Genomic DNA, 26,214 nt, shown 5'->3' on the forward strand with positions numbered 1-26,214 from the left:
CTTATCATACCCTTAATTATACATTTATTTTCCTTTGTGCGATTTCTTTCAATAGTCTCTCAAATTATTTCTAAGACACACATTTGTTAATTTTTTAATATTTTTATTTGTTGTTTATTTTCATCATGTAGAATACTATTTTGATATATTTTATCTAATTATTTTTTATTTTATAACTCCTTATCAATCATACTGTAATATTTTCATTATAATTGTATAATTAACTTTTATTTACCACAATATAAAAACTTAATGTAATTGTCATGAATATTTTTTTATCACCATGACACAGATATCGGAGTTCAAAAGATCCAAGATCTATGTCAAAATTTTATTATTATGCTTATTAATTGTTCTTTGCGTTATTTTGATCAAGTGATGTATTATAACTTTTATTAGTGTATAAAGAATATATTGATTAGAATTTAAGAAATTGAAGTAAACAAAAATTTAAAATATATTTTAATTTGTATATTTGTTTTTCTTTTATATTTTTTTAAAAATATTTTTAAATTTTATCAACTAGGTTTCATTAATGTTTGCAAATTTAATAAATGTTTTGGTTCTAATGAAATTTTATTTGGAATTCTAATCTAAAATGTAAACAAATATAATTTTTTCAAAGTTTTGATATTGAAGAAACAACCATCCTCCTAAATATTTGATAATATTATGTTTCTTTTACCGTAATTTTTTATTATTTTATAAAAGTTTATTAAAATTAATATTGAAGTAGTAAGAAAACGGGTACGGGTATGAGTACTAGATTATACTTGTTACTGATGGGGATGGGACAAAATTTTGATACCTGGTGGGTTTGGGTATGATGATTTTTTCATGGGGATGGGTATGTGATAGTGCAACCCGTCCCGCTTCGCCCCTTATCTTCAAGTGGCGTGCTTCACTTGCTTCCCCTCCCCCTTTCAAGTCTCCCATCCTTTTGTTCATCTTTTCTTGTCTTTTTGTTCCTTTAATGCATGTTTCAATTTAGTCTTTGTGTTCTATATTGTGTTCTTGCTTTTAGTATATCGTAATCGAATCCTTTGTAGAGCCTTGGAAGTGAACTTTCACATCTAGATAACCTTCGTCATCTTAATGTCTACTAGGGATCTTCCTTGAGCTTGCTAAATCACTTAAACACCATATGTAAGACCTGTGAAAATTAATTAATTAAATAAATCATTAATTAATAAATGCGAGTAGTGGGAGCCTTTATGGCATTTAATATTGATTGATGTGACGTGGCAAAGTACTAGGTCAAATGGTTGAGAGTACTTAATTGTGTGAAAGGACTTGGGTTTAAGTCCTATATATGCCCTTTGTGGGTTAATTGATTTATTATTATTTTTAATAATATGATTGAACATGTAGACTGATAATATAATCATAGAGTTATATTAATCATCACCAAATATGAATTGGTTGAGTGGTTCTGCATTAGGTTGACATTGACTTGGTTAGGGGTTCAAACCTTGGTGAACCCAAATTAAACTTCCTTTTTTCTAATTTTGCATTTGGCATGAAGGTGAAAGGGCATAGAAATTCTAGCTGGCCAAGGAGCATCCAAGAGATGGCTACAAAACAGTCCATAAGTGACCTTGAATAGCAATTAATCTCACATTAAACTTATTTTTCGTTTTTGATTAATTAACCTTCATTAAGACCTAATTAAAAGGCAAATTGGAGGTGAGAAAGAGGGTTTGCTTGGTCTATCCTTGTACTGCATAATAGGAAGAGAAAATTCAGAGTGCAACGTGAGTTTGAGTGACGTGTAGGAGCTGATTTAGAAAGGAATCGAAAAGAGGACAGTGGTGCTCAAGGGAATACTTGTAGTTCAAACTCTAAAGCAAAGAAATTCCAAGTTAGGGGAGTTCCTTCACGTATATACATGCTTTATGATTGTTTTGTATTGTAATGTATGATCATGATGTCCTGCATAATCCCAAATCATGGTGTTTTCGAGTTTCTGGAAAAATTCCCAAAAACTGCCTGGCGGCTTTGAATGTGCCGCTAGACGGCGCATGAGTGATAACTCAATTTTGGGTTTTTTCTGTGATGAACCGCCTAGCGGCAAGGGTGACTCCGCCAGGCGATGCAAACATTTTGCAAAAAATGATACTTTTCGTACTTTTCGCATAGCAAGAACCGCCAGACGCAAGTTTTATATCGCCAGGCGCCAAGCTCTTCAATTCTGAGCGCTAGGCGCCATAGATTTTACTAGTTTGTGCAGTTTTCGTAAAACTGCGTTTTCCGATTCGTTAACCGTCCGATTTAGGTGAAATTGTGACAAGCGATTCATAACATGTTGTTATTCACTTTGAACGGTGGAGATGCGCATTGGATATCTGCATGTAGAGATATACATCACTCTTGATTGGTTGTTTTCATTCCCTAATAGTATGACTATTAATGGATGATTAAGTGTGCTTAAGTGCTGGTACGGCCTTGATTGGTGAGTGTGTGTGTGTGTGTGTATATATATATATATATATAATATAGATGTGTGATTGATGAGTATATATATGAATTTTGTGATTGATTGGATTCTCTGGAATCGTTCATGTGAAAATGTGAAATTATGAGATGTGTTATATTACGAATGTTTACCTGTGTGTATGAATCTTGGGGATTGAATGGGAAGCATTCGATTACGGTAACATGGTTAGGGTTTGGGGAATGATTAATTGAATTGATTTCTATAGTGTAATAAGAACGAAATTGTGATTCTATGGTTTTACTGGAAGAGAGTGAAAATGGTTAAGTATGATAGTTAGGGTTGACAGGTTGGGGGTTTTGGATGACTTGAGTATAATTATGGTTGAATTGTATTGGATTTGTGGCTGGATATATTTAAAGTTGAATAATTGAACCTCCGTTTCCATATTCACATGCGAACTGCGAAGATAGACAAAGAATTGTGTTAGAGAATTGTCAGAAGAGCCTTGAAGGTGCTCGAAATTTTGGAATTTCTCCAGAATGACATGTATTGCCTGGCAGAACGGGGCCTGTCGCCAGGCACCAGCTCAGCAGGTCCTTTACTCTGTGGCTGTGATGGTAGGCGCTGGGATTGGGTTCTGTTGTAGTCCTAAATGGAATTGGAAGGATGGATTTGAGGATGTTTTTGAATTGTTAATGGAAGAAAAATAATGTATGAACTATGGAGTTGGCTTAAACTTAGAATTGAGTAAATATTGTATACTTGAGTTGACTTTGAGGAGCTGAAATTATGGGCAGAGAACATGAGTTGTTTAATTGTAGTGTCAAGGTAAGACTAGTAGGAATTGTATGAAAAACAAAGTAGTAGTACCTTGGACTATTGGAGAGGGGGCATAATTAATGGGACATGGAAATAACTAATGGTGGAATTGGTCCAAAGGTTGAAGTAATTCGTGTGGGTTGATTTATGTATTGGGTATTGTGTCTGAAGTACATGAGAGGTAAGTCTCAGTACATATAAGTGATGTGTTTCATGGTTGTACTCTAGTGCATATAAACATAGAAAGAAAGTTTTAGAGTGAATACTTAGAGATTCAAATCTGTAGAGAGTTAAGGACAAGTCTCAATGGGGTTGAATGAATCTTGCGGGCTAGAGCACTGGGTGATGCATTAGAGAACTGGGATTACTTGGTAAAATCAAATGCAGTGGAAAAACTAGTATGTCTCGCAGTACTGGTGCATCGCTTGGCGGTGGGTTAGAGCCGTCAGGCGATAGTTGTGGGTTCAGAGGCCTACTGGTACGCATGCGCCTGACGGCGAGGGAAGTCCCACCAGGCGATGACTGTAGTGGCGGGGTGTTCTGAGGCGCTACGCGCTTGGTGATACGTGGCCCCTGCTAGGCGGTTTGGAGACGGGCAGCGCCTGGCGCCTCATGAGCAACACCAAGCGATTTTACTGCAGCAGATTAGTGTTTTGCTTGCTTTGAGTATGCGTGGTCTACAAGACTTTGGTGATACTTCAAAGGTCGACTTGCTGTGTTCCTTGAGCTGTGGCTCTGAACGTATCCCTTGAGTTGTGGTTCAGGATAGGGGTTAAGCACGTGACATTCCTTGAGTTGTGGCTCATAATGGCATCTCCTGAGTTGTGGCTCGGGATGGCGGATGAACATGAGGAACTCTTGAGTTGTGGTTCGGGTTGGCGAGTGTTACCGGTGCGGGTGTGCACGTTGTGGCGTGTATGGATTGTCTAGTTAGATTGCGCTCCTCAGTATTAAGCTGACAAGTTAGTAGTCTTGGGATGTTACGAAGGTTATTCGTATTGGGAACTCCATCTGCCGTTATAGTGTATGATCCGTAGCATGGTTTTCCGCACATGCTCTATCAGTTGTGGCTGATAGGTGTGACATCAAGACATCTTGAAGTACTCATTAAGAGACGTAGAACACGATTAACATAAGTGGTGGCCATGTTGCATGAACTTAAAGGATGGAATTCCTTTGGTATATTTATATTGATATATAAATGTCTTATTTATATGATTGGTTGATATTAGCTCACCCTATCTGCTTGTAGTTGGCAATGATCGTGTACGCGGTACACAGGAGTAGATGATGTTGTAGGTGGATCTGGTGATGCGTAGAGCCGGAGTATGGCTAGCTTGGGAGATTTCATTTATAGTTTTATTATATTTTGGAATAATTTGTAATCCTTTATATTATCAGACTTGGATAATGTAACTGAGTTTAATATTTTGGACTTTTGAAATAAATTCTGATGTAATAAATGTTTAAATTTCCCGCGTTTTTGGGAAATGATGTTTTAAATAAATGACGCGTAATTATGATTTTCTTTATTTTATTATTAAATCCGTAATATCCGGACGGGATGTTACAGACTCAGAAACCCTCATTCTATCCTCTAATTGGCATTTTAATAGGTCTTAATGGTGGTTAATGGCCAAACACGAAAAAGAAGTTTAATGGTGATGGTAATTGCCATTCAAGGATCATTATGAGTTGTTTTTCAGCCCCTCTTGGCTGCTCCTTTGTCAGCTAGGGTTTCTCTACCCTTTCACATTCATGCCGAAGAGAATTTTGGCAAAAATAAAGTTCAATTTGGGTCTACCAGGGTTCGAGCTCGTAAAGTTAATGCACAACCATTCAACCAATTCATGTTTCGTGATAATTCCTATAAATATAGGATTATATTATCACTCACCACGCTCAATTATATTATTAAAATAATGCACAATTAAAATAACACACAATTGGCACACATAGGACTCAAACTCAAGTCCTCTCACACAATCAAGTACTCTCAACCATTTAAGCTAATACTTTTCCACATCATATCAATCAACATTTAATGTTATAAAGGCTCCCACTACCCGCATTTATTAATTAATTATTTATTTAATTAATTAAATTTCGCAAGTCTTACAACTTGAACCCAAGTTCTCTCACACCACTACATACACTCAACTACTTAAGTTGTCATTGCTCCTTGCCTATGGCTTGCCAAGAAATTCTCTTAGGCTTACTTCCAACCCACCATTATTTGAAATTTATTAATTATTATTCATATAAATTTCCCGAGTCTTACACTTTTCACCAATTTCCTATCATGATAGGCCTTCACTTTATCTTTATAGCTCTAGGATGACTTATAAGCATTGAGTCACATCTCTCCCAACTCATGTAGTTGCAGCTTCCTCTTCCCCCTGACAAGGATGTATCAAAATTTAAGAACTTCATGGCCGAATAGGCTTTGTGCTCCAACTCCGCCAAGAGATGACAAGCCTTACCATATACCAATTGGAATGGGGTTAACTTATTAGAGTCTTAAATACAGTCCGGTAGGCCCACAAAGCATCATCTAACTTCATAGACCAACCTTTCTTGAGGAAGAAGTTGTCTTCTCAAGGATCCTCTTGATTTATCTATTTGACACTTCTACTTGTCCATTTGACTAAGCATGGTAGGGAGAAGCAACTTTGTGTCTGACACTATGGTGCTCTAAGACTTTCTTCAATTGAGTGTTGTAGAAGTGAGAACCTCCATCACTTATCAAGACCCTTGGGACACCGAATTTGGAGAATATTCTTGATAAATTTGATGACTATCTTGGCATCATTTGTGGGGGTGGAGACAACTTCCACACATTTAGAGACGTAATCAACAGCCAACAAGATATACTCCTTGGAAAATGAGGAAGGCAAGGGGCCAATAAAGTCAATACACAAGCAATCAAACACTTCAACCTCCAGTATGTTATGCAAAGGCATTTCATTCCTTCTGGAGATACTCCTTGTTCTTTGGCATTTGTCACAGTGTTTCACATGTGCATGAGAATTCTTGAAAATGCTCGACCAATAGAACCTTGATTGTAGAACCTTTGCAGTTATTCTTTCTCCACTGTAGTGTAGGGTGAATTGTGGCAATGCCACAAGATACTTCTTGCCTCCTCTTCAGACACACATCTCCTCAACAAATTGTCTACCCCAATTTTGAAAAGGCGAGGATCATCCCACAAATAGTGTTTTTCTTCCCTGAACAACTTTTATTGTTAATGCCAACTCAAATCCTCAGGAATAACTCCAGCAGCCTTAAAAGTTTGCCATTTTTGCATATCAAGGTCTATTAGACACTAAACACAGCTTTTCATCTCATAATTCTTCTAACACTTCTTTCTCTAGTGTGGTCATCTATTTCTCTACTGTGGTCACCTCTTCATTCACTAGTCTTGATAGATGGTCTACCAGTTGATTTTCAGAACCCTTTTTGTCATTAATCTCAAGATCATATTCCTGTAACAGCAGAATCCACCTAATAAGTCTAGGTTTAGAATCAATTTTGGTAAGCAAATATTTTATTGCGGCATGATCAATGTAAACCACAACTTTAAAACCAATCAGATAAGAACGAAACTTTTCTAAGGCATACACTATTGCTAGTAATTCCTTTTCAGTAGTTGCATAATTCACTTGATGTTCATAAGGACTTTACTATAATAGTGTATGGAGTTAAAATTTTTATTCTTTCTTAGCCCCAAAACAGCCCTAACTGTATAATCACTTGCATCACACATAAGTTCAAAATTAAGTTCCCAATTAGGTGTGGTGATTATGGGTGTGAAGACTAGGCTAGTTTTCAAAAGATTGAAAGCATTTAAACATTCTACCTCAAAATTAAAGGAAGTATCCTTATTAAGCAAGTTGCTAAATGGCTTGACTATCTTCGAGATACTTGATGAAGCGTCAGTAAAAGCCCGCATGTCCAAGAAAGCTCCGGATTCCCTTCACATTCGTTGGTGGTGGGAGTTTCTCAATGGCATCCACATTTTCTTTGTCCACTTCAATGCCCTTGGAAGATATTTTGTGGCCCAAGACAATCCCTTCAGTCACCATGAAATGGCATTTCTCCCAAATAAGAATGAAATTGGTTTCAATACATCTCTTGAGCAAAACTTCCAGATTTGCCAAGCATAGATCAAATGAGCTTCCAAACACCGAGAAGTCATCCATGATAACTTCTATGCACTTGTTCACAAGGTCGGAGAAAATAGCCAACATGCATCGTTGAAACGTGGTTGGTGCATTGCAAAGCCCAAATGACATCTTTTTATAGGCGTAGACACCAAAAGGGCAAGTGAAAGTTGTCTTCTCTTGGTCTTTAGGGTCCATCACAATCTGGTTATAACCCGAATAGCCTTCCAAAATGAAATAGAAAGCTTGACCCGCCAATCTTTCTAACATTTGATCCATGAAAGGAAGAGAAAAATGTTCATTCCTTGTGGTCTTGGTTAGCTTCCTATAGTCTATACACATCCTCCATCCGGTCACGGTCCGTGTGGGTATAAACTCATTTTTGTCATTACGAACCACTGTCATGCCGCCTTTCTTGAGAACCACTTGTATCAGACTCACCCATGCACTATCAGAATATAGGGTAGATATTTCCAGCATCTAGAAGCTTCATAACCTCCTTTCTCACCTCCTCCTTCATCACACGGTTTAGTATTCTTTGAGGTTGTGCCACTGGTTTAAAGTCGTCCTCCATGAATATTATATGCATACAGTAGAAGGGACTTATTGCCTTCAGATCAGATATAGACCAACCAATAGCTCCTGAATTGACTTTTAACACCTCAATCAACTTTTCTTCATTTGAGGGTGATAAGGAGTTGTTGGTGATCACATGTTTATTGTTACCCCCTTCAAGAAACACATACTTCAAGTGTGGGGGAAACATCTTCAACTCAACTTTTGCGCCATTGACCTAACTTTGAATCTTCAAGTCTTGAATATTCACTTCGTGGGGAGGGATTTCCTTCAAAGCATCAAGATTGGCCAAGTAGTCATCAATCTGTTTCTCCTCCTTGTGATTGAGAGTCTCAAATGCATCAATTAGAGCTTTCTCTATAGGAGATGAGATGTGTAGAACTTTCTTGGAGTTCATAAGTACTTCATCAAGCGTGTCAATTCTAAAGCAACTTCTAACATCCTTGGGTGAGACATGGCTTTGAAAACATTAAAGTCCATTTCTTCATCATGAACTCTCACCTTGAGTTTGTCATCATCAACATCAACTAGCACTTTTGAGTTGATTAACACTTTTGACATGGCACTTAGTGAATGGAAGAGATTAGAAACGATATGAATTGATATTGTCAGGGTTAGAATTCACCTACTTCGCTCTCATGCAGATACCATTTTACATCCTCTACATCAATATGGTAATGTCAACCCACAAATCTACTCAAATCCTAATTCCTTAGTGGAATGAGCCTAGGTTTCCTTATTAAGAGTCAATCTAGGGATGTCAAAAATATTCGTACCCGCGGGTATCCGCGGATAAAACCCGCAATGGGTAGGAAATGGATATTAAAAATGGATACCCGCTACCCGCAGATATGAGTATTTTTGATACCCGCATCTTAACGAGACGGGTACGGGTATCATAGTATCCGTATCCGTGGATACCCATACCCGTTAAACTTTAATTCACAAAAGTACTCTTTTATGTGTATATATATATATATATATATATATATATATATGTATACATATATATATATATATATATATATATATATATGTATACCTATGTATATGTATACATACATATATGTATATGTATACATACATATATATACATATATATACATATATATATATATATACATATATATATATATATACACACATTAGTAAAAAATATTTTGATCTAATTTTTTCTGAATAATCAATCGGAGAAAGTAAACTTGTTGATTAAAGTACTAATTAAAGACTTTTTATTGTGTCAAATGTCATTTTATATTTATTTTTATGATTATTTGGACATATATGGACTTGAGTTTGTTTGAACTTTATTTAAAATTTATAACAGTGATGTATTTTATTTGAATTTATGATTAAATATTTATTTTTAAATAATTTTGTAAATACCCGCGGGTACCCGTGGATATGAAAAAAAATAGACGGGTACCCGTATAACAGATACCCGACGGATATGGGTATGGGTACGGGGCAGATATTTATCCAGCGGGTAGGGTGCGGGGGAACTACTACCCGTACCCTACCTGCCCCGTTGACATCCTTAAGTCAATCCCTTGAACTCTTAACAAACAAACTCGCTTTATGAACTAAGGTTTAAGGCAACCAATGGGTCAAGCTCCATTGGGTATCTTGTTTCATTTCAAAAGATATTTTCCAATACCTAATGAACCAAGTATCATGCAATGCGTGATCAAACCAAGAAAGCATTAACCAAGGAAACAACAATATTAGCATTCAATGGAATAGGAATATATATATATATATATATATATATATATATATATATATATATATATATATATATATATATATATATATATATATATATATATATATATATATATATATATATATATATATTCTAAGCATTTGCAAAATACAAAAGAGTTTAATGGTTACATATACCCCCAACAAAAGGGGTTTAGTTCTCCATTGTCATGGAGAGCCTAAGCTTACAAAATGGAAGATGGAAGAAGATGAAGATACAAGGAGGAGGAAGGGATAGTTCCCACAAGCCCTAACATACCTCCAAGCTCTCCAAGAGTGAGAAATCACGTCCCAAACTGCCAAAGATCCCTTTCCCTCGAGCAATATAGAATAAATAGGTTAGGTTTGCCACATCAGCAATGTGACGCTCAACGCCACCCCCGCACCACTTAGCGCCTTAGTTTACGAGCCAATCAACGCTCAACTCTGGCCAACTCACACTTAGCGCCCAAAAATGCAAATCAAATGGCGTTTAGCGTTGGCCAACTAACACTTAGCGCCTAGAATTATGAGAAGAATAACGCTTAGTGCTGGCCAACTGGCGCTTAGCGCCTAGAATTACGAGAAGAATAGTGCTTAGCGTAGACTTTTTGACACTTAGTGCTTGTTGCATATTGAATCTTCCAAAATGGTTTTTCTTCTTTCTTCTATGGTTGAAAACTTCTTTGGTTTGAGGCAAAAGCTTCCTATCACTGAATTACACACAAAAAATGGAGATTAGTGGTATAATTAGATCAATGTAACCCAAATTGTATTTATTCACAAAAGCAAAGTAAATGTGAGGATTAAGTGGGTTAAAGGCTCAAGAGAAGTTGATTTTGTTAACAAAATATAACTAAGATAATGGTAAAAGTCTACATTATCACTTGTGCTAAACGATTTTAAAATGTATACCCCTCGTTTCTAAAACCATCTTGCACCAACACAACTATCATTTCAACAGTTAGTTGTAAAATGGATGATAAGTCAAGAGAGAACTCAAAGTGAAAATGCTAAAAGTATAAAGTTAATTTTAGGTAAAGTCCAGTGTGTGAAAACACTGTGGATTGTGAGCTTAGCCATTGTAATATTTTTCACTTTGTGAAGTTTTATCCATGTGGGCTTAAATTGTACTATCTTTCTTTGAGATTGTTTCTCCATTATTATATTGAGAGTTCTTGATATTAGGGGGAGACTAAGGAGGATACTTGGAAGGTTGATAGTCGTTTGTTTAGTAGTGTAAAAATTTCTTTTATGCTTGATTTGTTTATTAAGTTTTTCAGTTTATTAAGTGTGAGAAGAGCTTAGGCTTTATTAAAAACTCCCATTTTTAGAGCCATTTGTACCAACACTAAGTAGCCTAAATTTTTTTAAATGTCTTTCTTCACCTGATGAAGTTGATTATGGTGGATGCCTTTAATGCACTCATGAAACAAGTGATGCTCTTTCTTCATTTTACCAACATCCCAAAAGTTGTATGTATTTTTCTCCTTATTGGGCACTCTGCGTATTTCCTTGATTCATCTTAAATTATAATGTCATATGAAGTTGACAGTTCTTCCAAAGTTGACAATATTTTGTTCAATGATGGGTGAAGAAAAATATCTTTCACTTTTTGCACGAGATATTGTTTTGTGTGCTTTGTCCTTTGGCCAGCAAATCTTTTTGATAGACAAAATGGGTAGACATTCATTACAAACTAGAATAAACATTTATACATTTTTTTGCTTTAGGCAACTACTAAAAAGTGTGGTATGAAGTTAAAAAAGTGTGGCCTAAACTTAAGGAAACACTTTGACAATGATTTTCTAGGCGTGGAGGATATGGTCGTGGGCTTAGATTAAAGGCAACAGTTTTTTTACTAAAGCCACATAGTTTACAAAACTGTTTCCTTATAGTGTTAGAATAAGCCACGCATTTTAAATGTTACTTCTTGTTTATAAGCAACTCATTTTAAGTGTTGTTTTTCTTGTTTATAGGTAACATATTTTAAATGTTTCCTATTATATAGACAACACATTTTAAATGTTGCTTACTATTTAGACAACATTTTTTCAAATGTTGTCATACATAAATGTTATACCTGTGTAACCATTGTCTATATTTTAGCAAACATTTTTCTAATGTGTCCAAAAAATAAATATTGGACATCATAAAACTTTTGGCAACATTTTTAAATTGCTTTAAAATATAAATGTACATTTATTTTGATAGTTTTAAAATTATAATTATTCATTTATGGAATTATTATATTATCTTACGTTATTGATTTATGTGACATACTAATTATAACTTTTGAACGTGACTAAGCCTTTTTATTTGTCAAATTATTACAAAACATGTCATATACTTAGTAATTGAATAAAACTAATAAGAGTTCAAAGTAAGAAGTTATAAGCATTAAAACTAAGAGTTAAGGGTTACATAGGCAATCCAGTGTACACTAAAAGTAAAAGTGTTGTAAGTGTCAACACTCAATTTTGTTCGGGTGAATAAATTTATTTTCAAAAAAATAATAAAAAATAAAAAAAGTTTTTTAGTTAATGGAAAATAAAAAAAGAGTGAAATAAAAAAGATTTTCAAACTTTAATTTTAGTAGAAAAGAAAATAGATGAAAAAAAGAAAAAAAAAAGAAAAAAAAAGGAAAAAAAGGAAGAGCTCAATGTGTGTCATCACCGTGAAGGGGATGAGGACGAGTTCTTCTTCATGTATATGGCCTTTTCTATTCAGCTTCATGTTTGACTCCATTTTGACGAATTCACCATGGGTGTTCTTCGTCTTTTGGATGCCGCCCCTACACAACTTCATCCCAATTGTTGGGGCAGTCTACAAGCTTTTAGGCTTATATGGTAAGCTTTGTATCTGTCTTAAAAGATATTGGGTTTGACTAGTACCACTTAGATTAGTGGCTGGGAAACTTTATGATTGGTTTGACCAATACCACTTAGATTAAGGGCTAGGAATTGTGTGTATTAAAAGTAAAGAAAGGAGCAAAAATTGTAGTAACCCACTTTTATTGAAGATGTGGGTGCGTCATTAAAACCTTCTCGACCAAAACCCTCCTTAGGGAAAAAGACCGAGTGAGGAAAGAGTACATTAAGGTTACATATTTGTCGATATGAACAAAGCACTTAACTTAAGTGAAATTTTAAATGAGATACATTCCAAGTGTTGAGTATACGTTCGCCAGAGAGTCTTTCTAATCTATAAGCACCTTTGCCAATATCTTCAAGTACACAGAAAGGTCCTCCCCAATTTGTTGAGAATTTGTCGTCATGTTTCCTTGCATTGTTTGCCATGCGCAAAACCAAATCTCCTTTATGAAATGACCTTGGATGCAATTTGGAGTTATATTTTCTGGATGCCCTCTGTTTGGTGGTCACTTCCTAGATATGGGATTTCTCTCTTCTTTCCACTAACAAGTCAAGATTGGTATTGAGGTAGGCTTCATTGAGGTCTTCATTGTTGTGCTTTTGACGTAAGGTCGGTTCTCCAATCTCTACTGGTATCATGACACCAATGTCAAATACCAAGCTAAAGGTTGTCTCCTTCGTGGAATATTGGAGAGTGCATTTGTATGCCCAAAGTACTTCTAACAACTCTTCTGACCATCCTTTTCTTTAACTCTACCAAAAGGACCTTATTAGTAGCATCGACTTGCCCATTGGATTGGGGATGCTCAACTGAACTTGTCTTGTATTTGATTCCAAGGTTGATATAAAAATCAACTAATCCTTTGTCAAGTCCATTATCAGTAATAATAGTATGAGGAATACCATATCGACAAACAATATTCTTCCACACGAAACAATGTACTTGTTGGGCCATGATTGTGGCAGGTGGGTGGCTTCAATCCATTTAAAGAAATTATCAATGCCGACTGAAAGGAACTTGACCTGACCTTTACCTGTTATGAAAGGTACTATAATATCCATTCCCAACTTCGAGAAAGGCCATGGGGAGAATACATGGAGTAACTCTTCTTGATTATTGTGGATAATGTTGTCATGTTTTTGGCAGGGGATACATTTTCTCGAATATCCAGCACAATCTTCTTCTATAGTTGGCCAAAAGTAACCAACACGAACTATTCTACTTACCATAGTCCTTACACCAAAGCGAAATCCACATATCCCTTCATGTATTTCCTGCATCACGTAGGAAACTTCGTCGAAGGTGATACATTTCATCAATGGTCAGCTATACCCTCTTTGAAATAACTCTTTGTTTAGCGATGTGTAACGAGACGGTTTACGCACCCACCCTTTCTCTTGTCCTTTTGGTATGTTGTCAGTTTCAAGGTAACAGATGAAAGACTCCATCCATTTACCATTTTGTGCTAACTTGCATACAATTGTCTGCTTTATTAGTGGAAGGTGATGTCAACACCTATTGAAGTATTAACTTGTATCTTCCTTTTGCTTTGGTACTCGCCAACTTGGAGAGGATATCGGCTCGCATATTATCACTCCTTAGGACGTGATTAAGCTTAACTTCTACAAAATCGCCTATCATATTTCGGACTAAGTGGTAGTTCTACAATAACAAAGCATCCTTCACTTAGTATTCTCCTATTAGGTGGCTAACAGTTAGCCTAGGTGAGGCTTACTATGATGGTTTCGTATTCGGCCTGATTGTTAGAGTTTGTAAAGTTGAAGTGGAGTGACTTTTCTATGACCAAATCATTGGGTCCTTTTAGGACTATGTTGGCACCTCCTCCTTTAGGGTTGGAAAAGTCATCTACATATAGAGTCCATCATTCTTCTTCAAAAACACACCCTCATTTATAATTTTCTCTCTTTCTCTATTTAGCATTTAGTTATAGGTATTTTATGGTCTTGGCTATGTGCATAAAATTGAAAGCAACCATATCCTGAAATTGAAAGTTTTAATAAAGATATCCTTCTAAGTTTTACAAAAATTTGATATAGTTCAATTCATCCTCCCAATTGAACTCAACCTTTTAAATCTAACAATTATCTTGTTTATCTTTCTTGGTCTTTTTGGAGACCAATTGGTGGGGTTTGCTAGATATGGCGGGGAAGGTATTCATCAATGTTTGGCGAATTTTTGAGGTGTTTTGGGTGGGGAAAGATGGTTTGGCTAATACCAATAATCGAGCAAGGTTGAAGGTGTTTCTTGGTTTTCTTAAAGAATCATTAGGGTGTGGCTAAGGGTGTGGACACCATGACCAAGAGTTTTCTTTATGATTTTTGAATGTTCTTGGAAAAATTAAGCAATAAAAGGGCAAAGGAAGGAACCTTAACAAGAACACAATTTAACAACACAAGAAATGGAATGGAATGGAAAGTATGGAAGATAGGTGATAGAACTATGACCATAAAAACAAATCAAAACAGCACAACAAATGATAGTGTATGGAAACTATATTATTGAATATGTGAAAATGAGCAAAACGGTGGTATGACAATATAGAATATCTCCAGAGTCTATGACTCCTCCAGAGAGATCACTTTCCTTACCCTATTTCATAACAAACTTCCCGTATATCCCCCTCTCTCTTTCCTCCCTTCTCAAATACTTGTCTTCTTTTGCCACGTCATTACCCTCCTAACTAATTAATATTCCATGGGCCTGTTTTCTTCCTCCTAGAGTAAACCTTCCATATCTTGGGCCTTCCACTAACATTGCCTTCTTCACCATCTTTCTCATGTTGTATCAGCCCCTCCTCAAGTGTTCTATCATTATTCCTCCTCCAAAAATCGCCTTGTCCTCAAGGCAAAGATGGACAACACTTGTCGCACTTGTTGAAAATTTCTTGAAAAGTGGACAACACTTGTTGCACTTCATTCAATTGTGTAATAGACAAGCCCCTGTCAATACCTAGATAATTTTTCTGTGTTCTTTGGGTCGTTAAACTTTGCAAAGAAGCCACCATTTCTGTTTGACATCTCCTTTCTGTTTTCTGCCCCTGTAATTTCACTAAGTATCCCATCCAGTTAAAACTGATAACTCTGTTTTTCCAATCGAAAGTCACCTTACCAAATTCTTGTAACCAGGCTACTCCCAATATCATATCCATCCCTCATAATTCCAACACATGCGGTATTACAACAGTATGAAAATTTCCAAATTGGATTTTCACGGGCTTGCATCTACCCAAAGTGGGTATCTTATGGCCATCACCCAACTGCACTCCAATAGGCTTTTCATTCTCCATTTCCAATCCCAAAGCTGCCACTACATGAGGAGATATAAACTTGTGGCTCGCCCCACTGTCAACCAACACCACCACAAAAACTCCATTAATAGAGGCTTCCAAGTGTAAGGTCGAAGGAATAATCCTTTCATTTCCACCTATCTCCACTCCTCCAAACATTCCCATAGCTCTGCAGTCCAATGTGGACTCTTCCTTTTGCTCCATCTCCTTACTAGCGATAATCTCTCCTTCCTCATTCACGGTTTCATCATCACCCAACACAAGCAGCCTCAACTATCATTCTGCACAATTGTGTAATGGATGATATTTTTCACCACATCTGAAACAGAGCCCTTGTGCCTTGCGATTCATTAATTCGGAATAAGAGAGATGTTTAGTACCCCTATTTCGTTCTGATGGAGAAGATCGATCGCTATTAGCACGTTGTATGGGTGATCCAGTAGCTCTCGCCCCTCCTTGGGCCACACTTTCGTTTGAGAACCCTTTGGATTGGGCTCTAACACTTGGACCCACTCCTATACCTATGTTATTTGGGTTGTAACCCGACCCGATACCAGTTCTATCTGGGTTATTCGAAACCCATCCTTGATTTCCTCTTCCCATGCGTCCTCCGACTCCTCTACCACTTTGTTCCCCATATAACTCAATTTCTACGTTCCTCGCGATTCGCATAGCCTCTAAGCGGTTGATAGGATTGAAAGTGCGAACACGTCTTCGAATCTCCGGTCGAAGACCACCGATGAAATATCCCAAATATTGTTCTTTCGACAATCGTGATACATGGGACGAAATGAATTCAAACTCCGACAGGTATTCATCTATGCTTCCTGTTTGATTCAAGTCCTTAAGTTCCTCATAGGGATTGTCACTTCGACCACCTCCGTATCTCCCAATCAGCTCCCGTTTTAACTTCGTCCAAGTCAACCCCTCACCAGAGTCACGGAGAAGATTGAACCAATGGATAGTGGCCCCCTCCATGCTTAACTTAGCCAATCACACCTTCATTTCCTCCTTCGACCCCTGAACCTTGAAATAAGTCTCTGCGCACGTAATCCATCCCACCGGGTCAGTTCCGTCGAATAAAGGCAATTCTACCTTCTTCGTTGTCATCCTTTCCTCCGATGATGCTTCCATTTCTGGAGACGATGAAACCCGCTCTTCACTTCTTGCAGTATGCAATCTAGCAAATTCCTCCAACATAGATTGACAAAACTCCACCAACGATTGTCACATTGAAGCCTCCATTATCATCAAACGCTCCTCCAATGCTTCCACTCTATCTGACATCTTCGGTGGCATGAAAAAGGGTAACTCCGCTAGCTCTCCTCGTAGGTATCCGGTAGGTCGGACCAGTGATAGAACTATGACCACAAAAACAAATCAAAACAGCACAACAAATGATAGTGTATGGAAACTGTATTATTGAATGTGTGAAAATGAGCAAAACGGTGGTATGACAATATAAAATATCTCCAGAGTCTATGACTCCTCCAGAGAGATCACTCTCCTTACCCTATTTCATAACAAACTTCCCGTATATCCCCTTCTCTCTTTCCTCCCTTCTCAAATACTTGTCTTCTTTTGCCACGTCATTACCCTCCTAACTAATTAATATTCCCTGGGCCTGTTTTCTTCCTCCTAGAGTAAACCTTCCATATCTTGGGCCTTCCACTAACATGGCCTTCTTCACCATCTTTCTCATGTTGTATCAGCCCCTCCTCAAGTGTTCTATCAATAGGCATATACAATGAATGGAATGAATAGAAAATGGATAAGGTAGAGTGGTGATTACCTCATCAAATGTACACAACAATAAGGTGACTTGGGACAAGCCAATTAAGAAAGAAATACTCTCACACAAAGATCATACACAAGACGACGACTCAAATTTTCAAATGTATATTCAATTCAAAAGTGTAATTTTACTAGCTCAAAAGAGTTCCTATTTATAAGTCTTGACTATTAGTATTCGATCCTTATTTATAAACATTGGACTTGGATTTTTACGTCAGGTCTTTTAACACCCCTATTCAACTATATAATAAGTTATTCTAGAAATTACTATCCTATACCTCTTTCCAAGCTATTTTGTATGAAAGAGAGGTTTTCTTCAATTTTATTTACACTTTTATATATACAATGACTTGTTTTCTTCGTATTTCTTTCCAACCAAGTTTTTAATTGAATACCCTATTTTCATAATTACATTAAACACTTAAACAAAATTTATTGAAATTGATTTTATTTTATTTCAAGCGTTGCTTGAAAGAGAATCAGGCGTTGCTCAATTGATGTAAACATAAAAAAAAGCATTTGTAAGGCCCATTTTTCTCTGTCCTTTTATTTTAAGGGTTGCCCTAGTTTATTGGGCCTAAGGGCTGGCCCAAAAGAGAAATCCAAACCTAATTTGCCCTAACCCTAACCATTCTGCTCACTTTCGTAAAACAGACCCACTTCCTTAGAGCTGTTGTCGTCTTCCTCTGCTAGGGTTTGGACCTTCACCGCCTTCAAGCTAGTTCAGTCTCATCCTCTAAGCCACGTAAGTTACTCCTTAGCTAATATTAGTCTTCCTCCATCTATGCTTTCATAATCCCAGTTAGGGTTTCGTGGTAACCTTGTTCTTATTTTGTTCCATCATTTGTTTCCAGTTATTGGGTCTGTCCGTAGAACTGTGGTGCTCACTGTTGCGTATCAAAGTTCCTGCTAGCTCTTCTAGGTAAAGGAAGCTAGGGATTTCATGTCAGTTCGATTCTTGATTATTTTGTCAATGTTTGCATGATTGTGTGGTTGATGTGCTACTGTAAACGTTGGATGTGGTATTACTATTTGGGCATTAGTGTATGACTGTTGCAGGGAGAACAGTGGCGAGACCCGATATTTTCGCCCAAGCGACCCTGTCTCGCCTAGGCGAGATTTGCAGAAACTAACCCTAGCTCGCACTCGAGCTCTCGCGAAGGGATTTCATTTTGACCGAGGTACTATCTCGTTCAGGCGAGAGATGCTCGCCTAAGCGAGAATGCGTGGGAGCTCGAGGTGTGTCGCTGCAGTTGCAGCCCAGGCGAGGAACCTCACCTTTGGGCGAGGAGTGGGCTCGCTCAGGCGAGGAGGGCTCGCCTCAGCGAGAGTGCAAAAAACCTCCCAGGGCCTCTGTCACGATCTCGCCTAAGTGAGGGCCTATAGCTTGAGCGAGGGGACTCCTCTCGCCTAAGCGAGGGCTTCTAGCTTGAGCGAGATCTGCTACAGGCCTCGCTGTTTTCTTCTCTTGGTTGTTATGGATTGTTTGGTTGATTGGTTTATATATTCCAAGTAAGAAGTATGAGAAAGGCATGGAATATATATAGTTATGAATTCAATTGATATGTTGGTGTGATCTTAGTATGTAAAATGAATGAGATGGTTGGTATTAAAGTGGCAATGGTATTGGTATGAGATGAAATTCTATATTCATGAATTGGGAAGAATGAGATGGTATGGATTCAACATGGAATGTGAATGAGGATGGGCTACAGAGGTTGGCATGAGGTTTTAAACGCATGATTAATATTACTTGGTTGTTTGAATATATTTAGTATGTGGTCAGTACGTAATTCCTTAAAATCTCTAGGTGAAATTTCAAGGTCGTGCTTCAGTGGTCGGGACGTAATTTCGTGACCCCTATTAATGGGAGTTCATGGTGGTGCCCCATCTATATAATTTGATAAGGATTCAAGGTAAGGTTGCATCCTGACGCTCTAAGGAGTCAGTTAGTCTCACATAGAGCGGACTGACTCTTGTGGTGAGAGTAGTAGGATGCCTGAAATTCATTAAGGGCTAACCTTGTGTGGGGGGATTGAAACATTGTAACACTTGTAACACTTAGCTCGGGGGTGAGCAGCTCGAGAGTGAGCAGGATAATCCACCACAAGTGCAAGCATCCGCGAAATCCGACTAGATTATATGTAATTTGGATTAGTCGAGTCTGAGTTTAGTGTATTGCTTGAGAAGTCATAACATGATTGGTTGATAAATATTGCTTGGTTTGTGTAATAGAATTTGACTGCATGTTAAACTGTTTCTACTTTGGCTTACCATGTTTGCTTGTTTGATTGTCTTGTATGTGGTTCTTCTCTTTTTGCGATGATCATCAATTTATTGGTGTGAGCAGATGTGAAAGGCACTCGAGGTCAATAGGGAAGGGATGATTTCGCTGCGTAGTCCACCTGGGCTGGATTCTACTGCTTTGGGTCTTATTATAGGGCTATGGCCCATGTATTTGCTTGGTCTTTATTTTATATTAGAGAAATGTTTAACTTTGTATCTTGTTTGGCTTTTGGCATCGTGGTGTGCCTTGAGTATTGTAAGGAGTTATACTTATGTTCCCAGACCGCGCTACTATGTTATCCTATGTGATGTTTCCTTTAATTAGGATTATTGATTAAATGGGACGTTACAACATTTATACTCCGTCTATTTCATTTGTAGACTATCAGTTATGTTTAAACCTTTATATACAAGTCTTGGAAAAAAATTATAAAAACACTTTATTAAACATCTAGACGGCTATCATTTAATTGTTATGTTTGCACCAAGAATTTCAATAATTTTAATAAATTGAAATACATAGTATTGAATTATTTACAATTGAATTCCTTTCGTTTCTTAAATAGTTTGATTAGATTGAATAGTTGAAATATCTCAGGTTTCCATTTTTGTTATAAAGCAATTTAATTTATATTTTAAGACAAACTCAAGTTTATTCTTGAGATTGAGTTGAGTCAACTCGACCTTCGCCCTTGGCCGACCTAATTTAACCTTCAGTCTGGGCTGCGGTCCAGGCTGACTCAGCTCGCTTTTTGTCCCGGGCTGACTCAACTCGTCCTCTGACCCGGATTGACTTGGCTCGACCTTCATCCCAGACCGACTCAACTCAACCTTCACCCCAGACCAACTTGGCTTAACCTTTGCCTTAGACCGACTCAGCTCGACCTTTGTCCCAAATCGATTTGGCTTGACCTCCATCTCAGATAGACTTGACTTGACCTCCGTGAATAGAGTGATAGTGAAGTCAAAAGAAGTGAAATTTCAAAATTCTTATACTTTTGAGTTTATTTAAAATTCTATTTTATTCATTTAAAATACCTTTTAAAATTCCTTAAATTTGAATTTCATTTTAATTACTTTATCCAAATAATTCATTTTAGTATATAGAATTTTAAATTCCTCTTAATTATCCTTCTAAATTACTCCATCCAAAACACAACATAACAATTTATTCATCTTCCAACAAGTATTTTGTGAAAATTTCTTCTAGTTCTATTTAATCTCACTCTTTCTAGAGTTAGCCTTTCATTTCAATTACTGTTATCAGATGTGAAAAACTGATTTTACTTTTAAAAGGTACTAAATTCGTTTTTATTGATTTAATAATTTAAAAATACTAACATTAATTTATATTTATTATATTTTTATTAATATATTTTAAATACTTATTATTTTAAAACTTGGTCCCCTAAAATACGGGTGATGGAGTCAAACTTGGTCCCCTAAAATACGGGTGATGGAGATTGCACATTTATAGAAATATATAACTAGAATAGAGTATATTTTAATAAGGTTTGATGGCCATATAATATCATTCTATTGGACCACTTACATATACTAAAACTACTAAAACTATTGACACTGAAAATCCTATATCATTTAAAAGACATAGAGTATGTAGTAAGGATAATTATGGTTATGGTATTACACACTTCATTTGGCTATTCTTGGTAAACAAAAGACATGTGCGTTTGTTTCCTTTTTGGTCATTCTAATATAAATAGCCATCAGTATTAGAAAATGCATTCATATAACATGCCAATGGAATTGTTCACTAAAATGACAGAAAAGAAGATTCGTACTTCCATTACGGCCAGAAGTTTATGATGAAAATGAAACTTAATTATAACATTTTTTCTTCAAAAAGCAAGTTTATGAGAATCACCAAAAAATTTAGAAGTTTGAATGACTAAACATACAATACTCCTTTAGCAAACTAATGACAGAAAGGCAGTGCGATATTTTAACAACGAATTCCATCGGAAAGAAAAACAAACACAATTGATATCCCACATCCCTCGTCATTGCTGCAGAAACACATTATTGCAAAGGCATTGATGGATGATTATTTTGATTTGGTGTAGAAATGAATACCAGCTGCCAAACCCAAGATAAACAAGGGAACTAGAAACTGGAGGATCCTGATGATGAACTCTGGTGTCTTATCCTGGTTATACTTAGGTTGGTTGGGAGGAGTGTACGCGACCTTGCTGGGGATGGATGATGAATCAATGTCTCCAACATAGAACTCATCCATCATGGCTACGGCACTGGTGCTGTGACCAATATCATCAAAATCATTACTTGCATCCTTCCCTGCAAAACAAGTGTCATTGGATATAAGCCATTTGCAGAAATCTCCCTTAGCTGCCATTATGAGGAATGATGAATAGTTAAATGCATTCAGAGACAAGGTTTGATACCTGTGGAAGACAAGAGGACATCATCACCACCAGGGTGGTCCTCCAAGAACTTTGTCACATTATAAACCTGTTCCACAAAGATATGGTGAGGGAGAGCAACAGAAGCCACTAAAACACAAGATTAAAAAAGGTATATTAAATCATAATTTTTGTTAGATCGGTAATGTTAGTTGTTAATCTTTGTTAGTAGAGGAAGAGGAAGCTGAATTCAGAACCTCTCTCACCCTCCCTTCCAAACCCACTAGACCAACCTTATAATCCACAACCTCTCCTACCCTTCCTTCCACATTCACAACTAAGCCAACCTTATAACCTTATATTAAATCATAAAATGAATAAAATTTCTCTCAAGTTGAAGTTACAATCATTTGATGAACCTTAAATTTCAAATGCTATGATAGGAATCCCATTTTGAGTAGGATATAAGCTACTTGATGTGATGTGGTACTTCAACTGTGAAGTGGGTTAGGCTCTCCTTTAGTACTTAAGGGATACCAACCGATGTTTTTGTTGAGTGACTATGGAAAGGGCTACCGGATCAGTGTCAATAGAGTGAAATCTTCCCTGGATATCAACCCTTAAAAAAGAGTCTTAAGACGTTAGGAGTCTCATATACAAGATAAGCTACTTGTCTGGTACTCAAACTTTAGTATTCTTTCAGATTTAACATGGTTTTAACATATGAGAAGTGTGATTTATTTGACCTCTCATTTCTTCTTCCAAGTACTTGTAGAAAAGTTGGTCTAATCTGAACCTAAATCTCTACCCGGACAAGTTTACAAATGGCACAATTTAATTCTGATTATTTTCTTAAACCTAACAGGCACATGACTCAGTCGTACTCCCTAAGCATCACAAAAATTATCAGAAATTATTGTGATCTACGAGAATGTGGAATTGAATCCCAACCATGGCATAAATAACCTACTACCTAAATATGAAGGACATTTCATTTGCCAGATATTCCGTCCAAATTCAGCTCATTTTCAGTAAAATCATAATAACTAACGGTTAAAGGTAATTTTAAATCTTCGAAAATCACCATATCTTGGTTTAACGTTTACAGTCACTAGAGCGGCCACATTTTTCCCTGTACAGGGACCAAAGTTCGGGTATTTCAAAAAGTATCAAGGCTACAACCAATGTTTTAAAAATTTGGGAACTATAACCAAAATTTAGAGATTGGACTAAAAGCACCATTAATCATAACAAAAAACTACCAAACATTTCATCATCCAATCATGATCCAGAAAAAGAAATGCGCAACCTGAATATATAGTGAAATACCAACAGGATTTCAGAAACTGAACTTCAAAAACACAAATATATCCTTAAGACAATTAATGTAATCGATCACTACCAGATTCAGAAAAATTTATAGGTTTCTTACATCATAGAAATGTAATCGATCACTACCAGATTCAGAACAATTTATAGGTTTCTTACATCATAGAACCGAAAAAAGAAAAAAAAAACTTTAGACGAAACACTTTACATGCTTCAAATCGAAACAAATCTAAGCATTTTGACAGATCTAACACATCCTAGTCCTCCCGTTAGTTTGGACAGATAAAAGAAAGCTGGCAAAGTAAAATTTTGAAACAGCATCAGCTAACCCAACTGAATCTAAAATCGGAACCCACAAAGCAGAAAGCAAAATACCTTGCCATGAATAACAAGCCAACAATCTTTGGCATTATTGTGCTGAGAAACCTCAGACAAAGTGAAGACCTTGTTGCTCTCCCCTCCCATTGTTGAGCAGAAAATAGCAGCTCTCGATGTTAATTGTCTCAGCAAATCCAAAAGGTAGAGTTGAGTGGATTTGAATAAGAGCAGAATGGAGGTAGTTGGTGAGAAATGAATTGAAAAAACGTGGTTGGTGAGAAATGAATTTTAAAATGTGGTTGGTTGGTTGGCACACGATTGTAATGGGTTGGTAAGAGTGGAAGGTTTTTCAAACCAACCAACCCCAGACACCTTTCAATACTGTGGTCGAAAAAATTTTAGGTGAACTTTGTTGGATTATAAAAAAATTTTAAGTCAAATTTGCGTCAAATTTGCTTATAAAAATTGTGAATTTTACATTTGAATATTATTTTCTATTTTCACAATGATTTTTTAAAGAAATAAAAAACGGTCGTTTAAGCACTTATTTTTAATCATTCAAATTCATAGTATGTCCTCGAAATTGTTTTTCCAAACAAACTCTTTAAAAAAACTACAAAAGAACTCCCAATATTTTATTTACTAAAATAAACTCTTTTAATGTTTACAGAAAAACATTTGAGGTACAGAACCCAATTCTAAACCATAAATAGGGTTCTTGTGTTGAATTCTAAACCATGAATAATGTCCCGATATATAAAGATGGTCCAAACTCGGTTGTTAGAAAATAGTATTCAAACTACATTTTTCATTCTTTTTCAAAATTTCAAAAAAAGATGAGATTAAATAAAGAAATAGTAAATATTAGAAAAAATAATGACGTACATGTAATATGATTTTCTTTTAGAGTTTTTAAATAATATAATAACTAAAAATAATATAAACAAGCAATAACATTATTTAAATAAACAAATACTATTGTTTTTGTTTTGAATAATGTACGTACCCCAAATATTTATAATTAATATATTATTATATCATAATATATTAATTATAAATATTTTACAAATATTTATAATTAATATATTATGATATAATAATTGATTATATAATATCTTCAAAATATAATATTTAATTATCTGAACGTAATAGTGTAAGATCTCATTTTCAATATTAAAGAGTTGGGTCAACTTTGGTAAAAATGGCCCAAGGGAAACCCATCTTGTTTTCCACGAACCCTTCAGCTTTCCACGTGCTTCCCATTTTGTCTCATCCACCCAAAACAGTTCACTCACTTTTTTTCTTTTCTGAAATAACAACTTCACTAGGGCTTTGCGAAACTCCCCTCCGAGCTAGTCGAAAGCTCCCTCCACGTAAGTTGAACACTCAAACTTCGTGTTTTCACATCCTTTTCAGTTTGGTAGTGTTAGTTCAACTTCGAGGTCGTCCTTAGAGCCTCATTTCGTGTACCTTTGCTTCTGTTTTCAGCTCCTTAAGCTACTCTAGGTCCTGGTGCTCCTCCCTCTAAGGGTTCCTTAAGTTAGCATCTGTGAGAAGCTAAGGCTTTAAAACCATGTTTATTTTTTTAGTGTCTTGCATGTTTTTAGTTTTGAATCGTGATTAAAATGTTGGTTTGATGTTCATGGTTGTGTTTTTTTGTTTTTTGTTTGGGATTTTAGGTTATTGCATGCTGAAACTAGTGAAAATATGTTATTCTACCTTAAGCGAGATTAGTCTAGTTTAAGCGAAAATTTCTAGCTTAAGCGAGAATAACATAATTTCACTTTGCTCTCTGTTTGAATTTTAGCTTAAGCGAGACTAGTCTATCTTAAGCGAGACCAGTCTAGCTTAAGTGAAAATTTTTAGCTTAAGCAAGATCAGTCTAACTTAAACGAGAATTGTTGCAGAATTTTAATTCCTTGCTTTAACTTGAGTTAATGTTAAAAATATGATGTATGAAACTATGCATGAATGATGTGTCATTTTTTTGGCATGTACTTGATGTGTTTAGCTTGGGATGATAATTATTCTGATATAACATGTGGAATGTTGATGATAAAAGAGTTTCAAGGGAAATTCTTGGTGATGGTTTGATTAGTGTATGCCTTGATATAGTAGATGTCTAGATAAAGGAAAGTATTCTTAACTCTGATGATCGTTCACACTTATATAGAGTAGAATGAATTA

General features: G+C 36.2%; 1 protein-coding gene across 1 annotated transcript; it reads right to left on the bottom strand.

Annotated features, from left to right (window-relative positions):
• Window positions 1-21,779: 21,779 nt before the first annotated feature.
• LOC114165829 (cytochrome b5, seed isoform-like) lies at window positions 21,780-24,388 on the bottom strand. Its single transcript, XM_028050425.1, has 3 exons — window positions 24,085-24,388; window positions 22,423-22,489; window positions 21,780-22,315 (listed from the first exon to the last, which is right to left on the bottom strand). Exons 1-3 carry the CDS (start codon window positions 24,172-24,174, stop codon window positions 22,065-22,067), a joined length of 408 nt encoding a protein of 135 aa, XP_027906226.1. The 5' UTR covers window positions 24,175-24,388; the 3' UTR covers window positions 21,780-22,064.
• Between the last annotated feature and the right edge of the window lie 1,826 nt (window positions 24,389-26,214).

This window comes from Vigna unguiculata, chromosome 10 (genome assembly GCF_004118075.2).
Source record: "Vigna unguiculata cultivar IT97K-499-35 chromosome 10, ASM411807v1, whole genome shotgun sequence".
In the NCBI taxonomy this organism is placed as follows: Eukaryota; Viridiplantae; Streptophyta; class Magnoliopsida; order Fabales; family Fabaceae; genus Vigna; species Vigna unguiculata.

Excerpts from the sequence above, each read along its gene's own strand:
- LOC114165829 (XM_028050425.1), bottom strand. The coding sequence starts at position 24,174 with ATGGGAGGGGAGAGCAACAAGGTCTTCACTTTGTCTGAGGTTTCTCAG. Across the intron at positions 22,490-24,084 it reads GGCTTGTTATTCATGGCAAG|GTTTATAATGTGACAAAGTT; the intron begins GTATTTTGCTTT and ends TTTGTGGAACAG. Across the intron at positions 22,316-22,422 it reads TGTCCTCTTGTCTTCCACAG|GGAAGGATGCAAGTAATGAT; the intron begins GTATCAAACCTT and ends CTTGTTTTGCAG.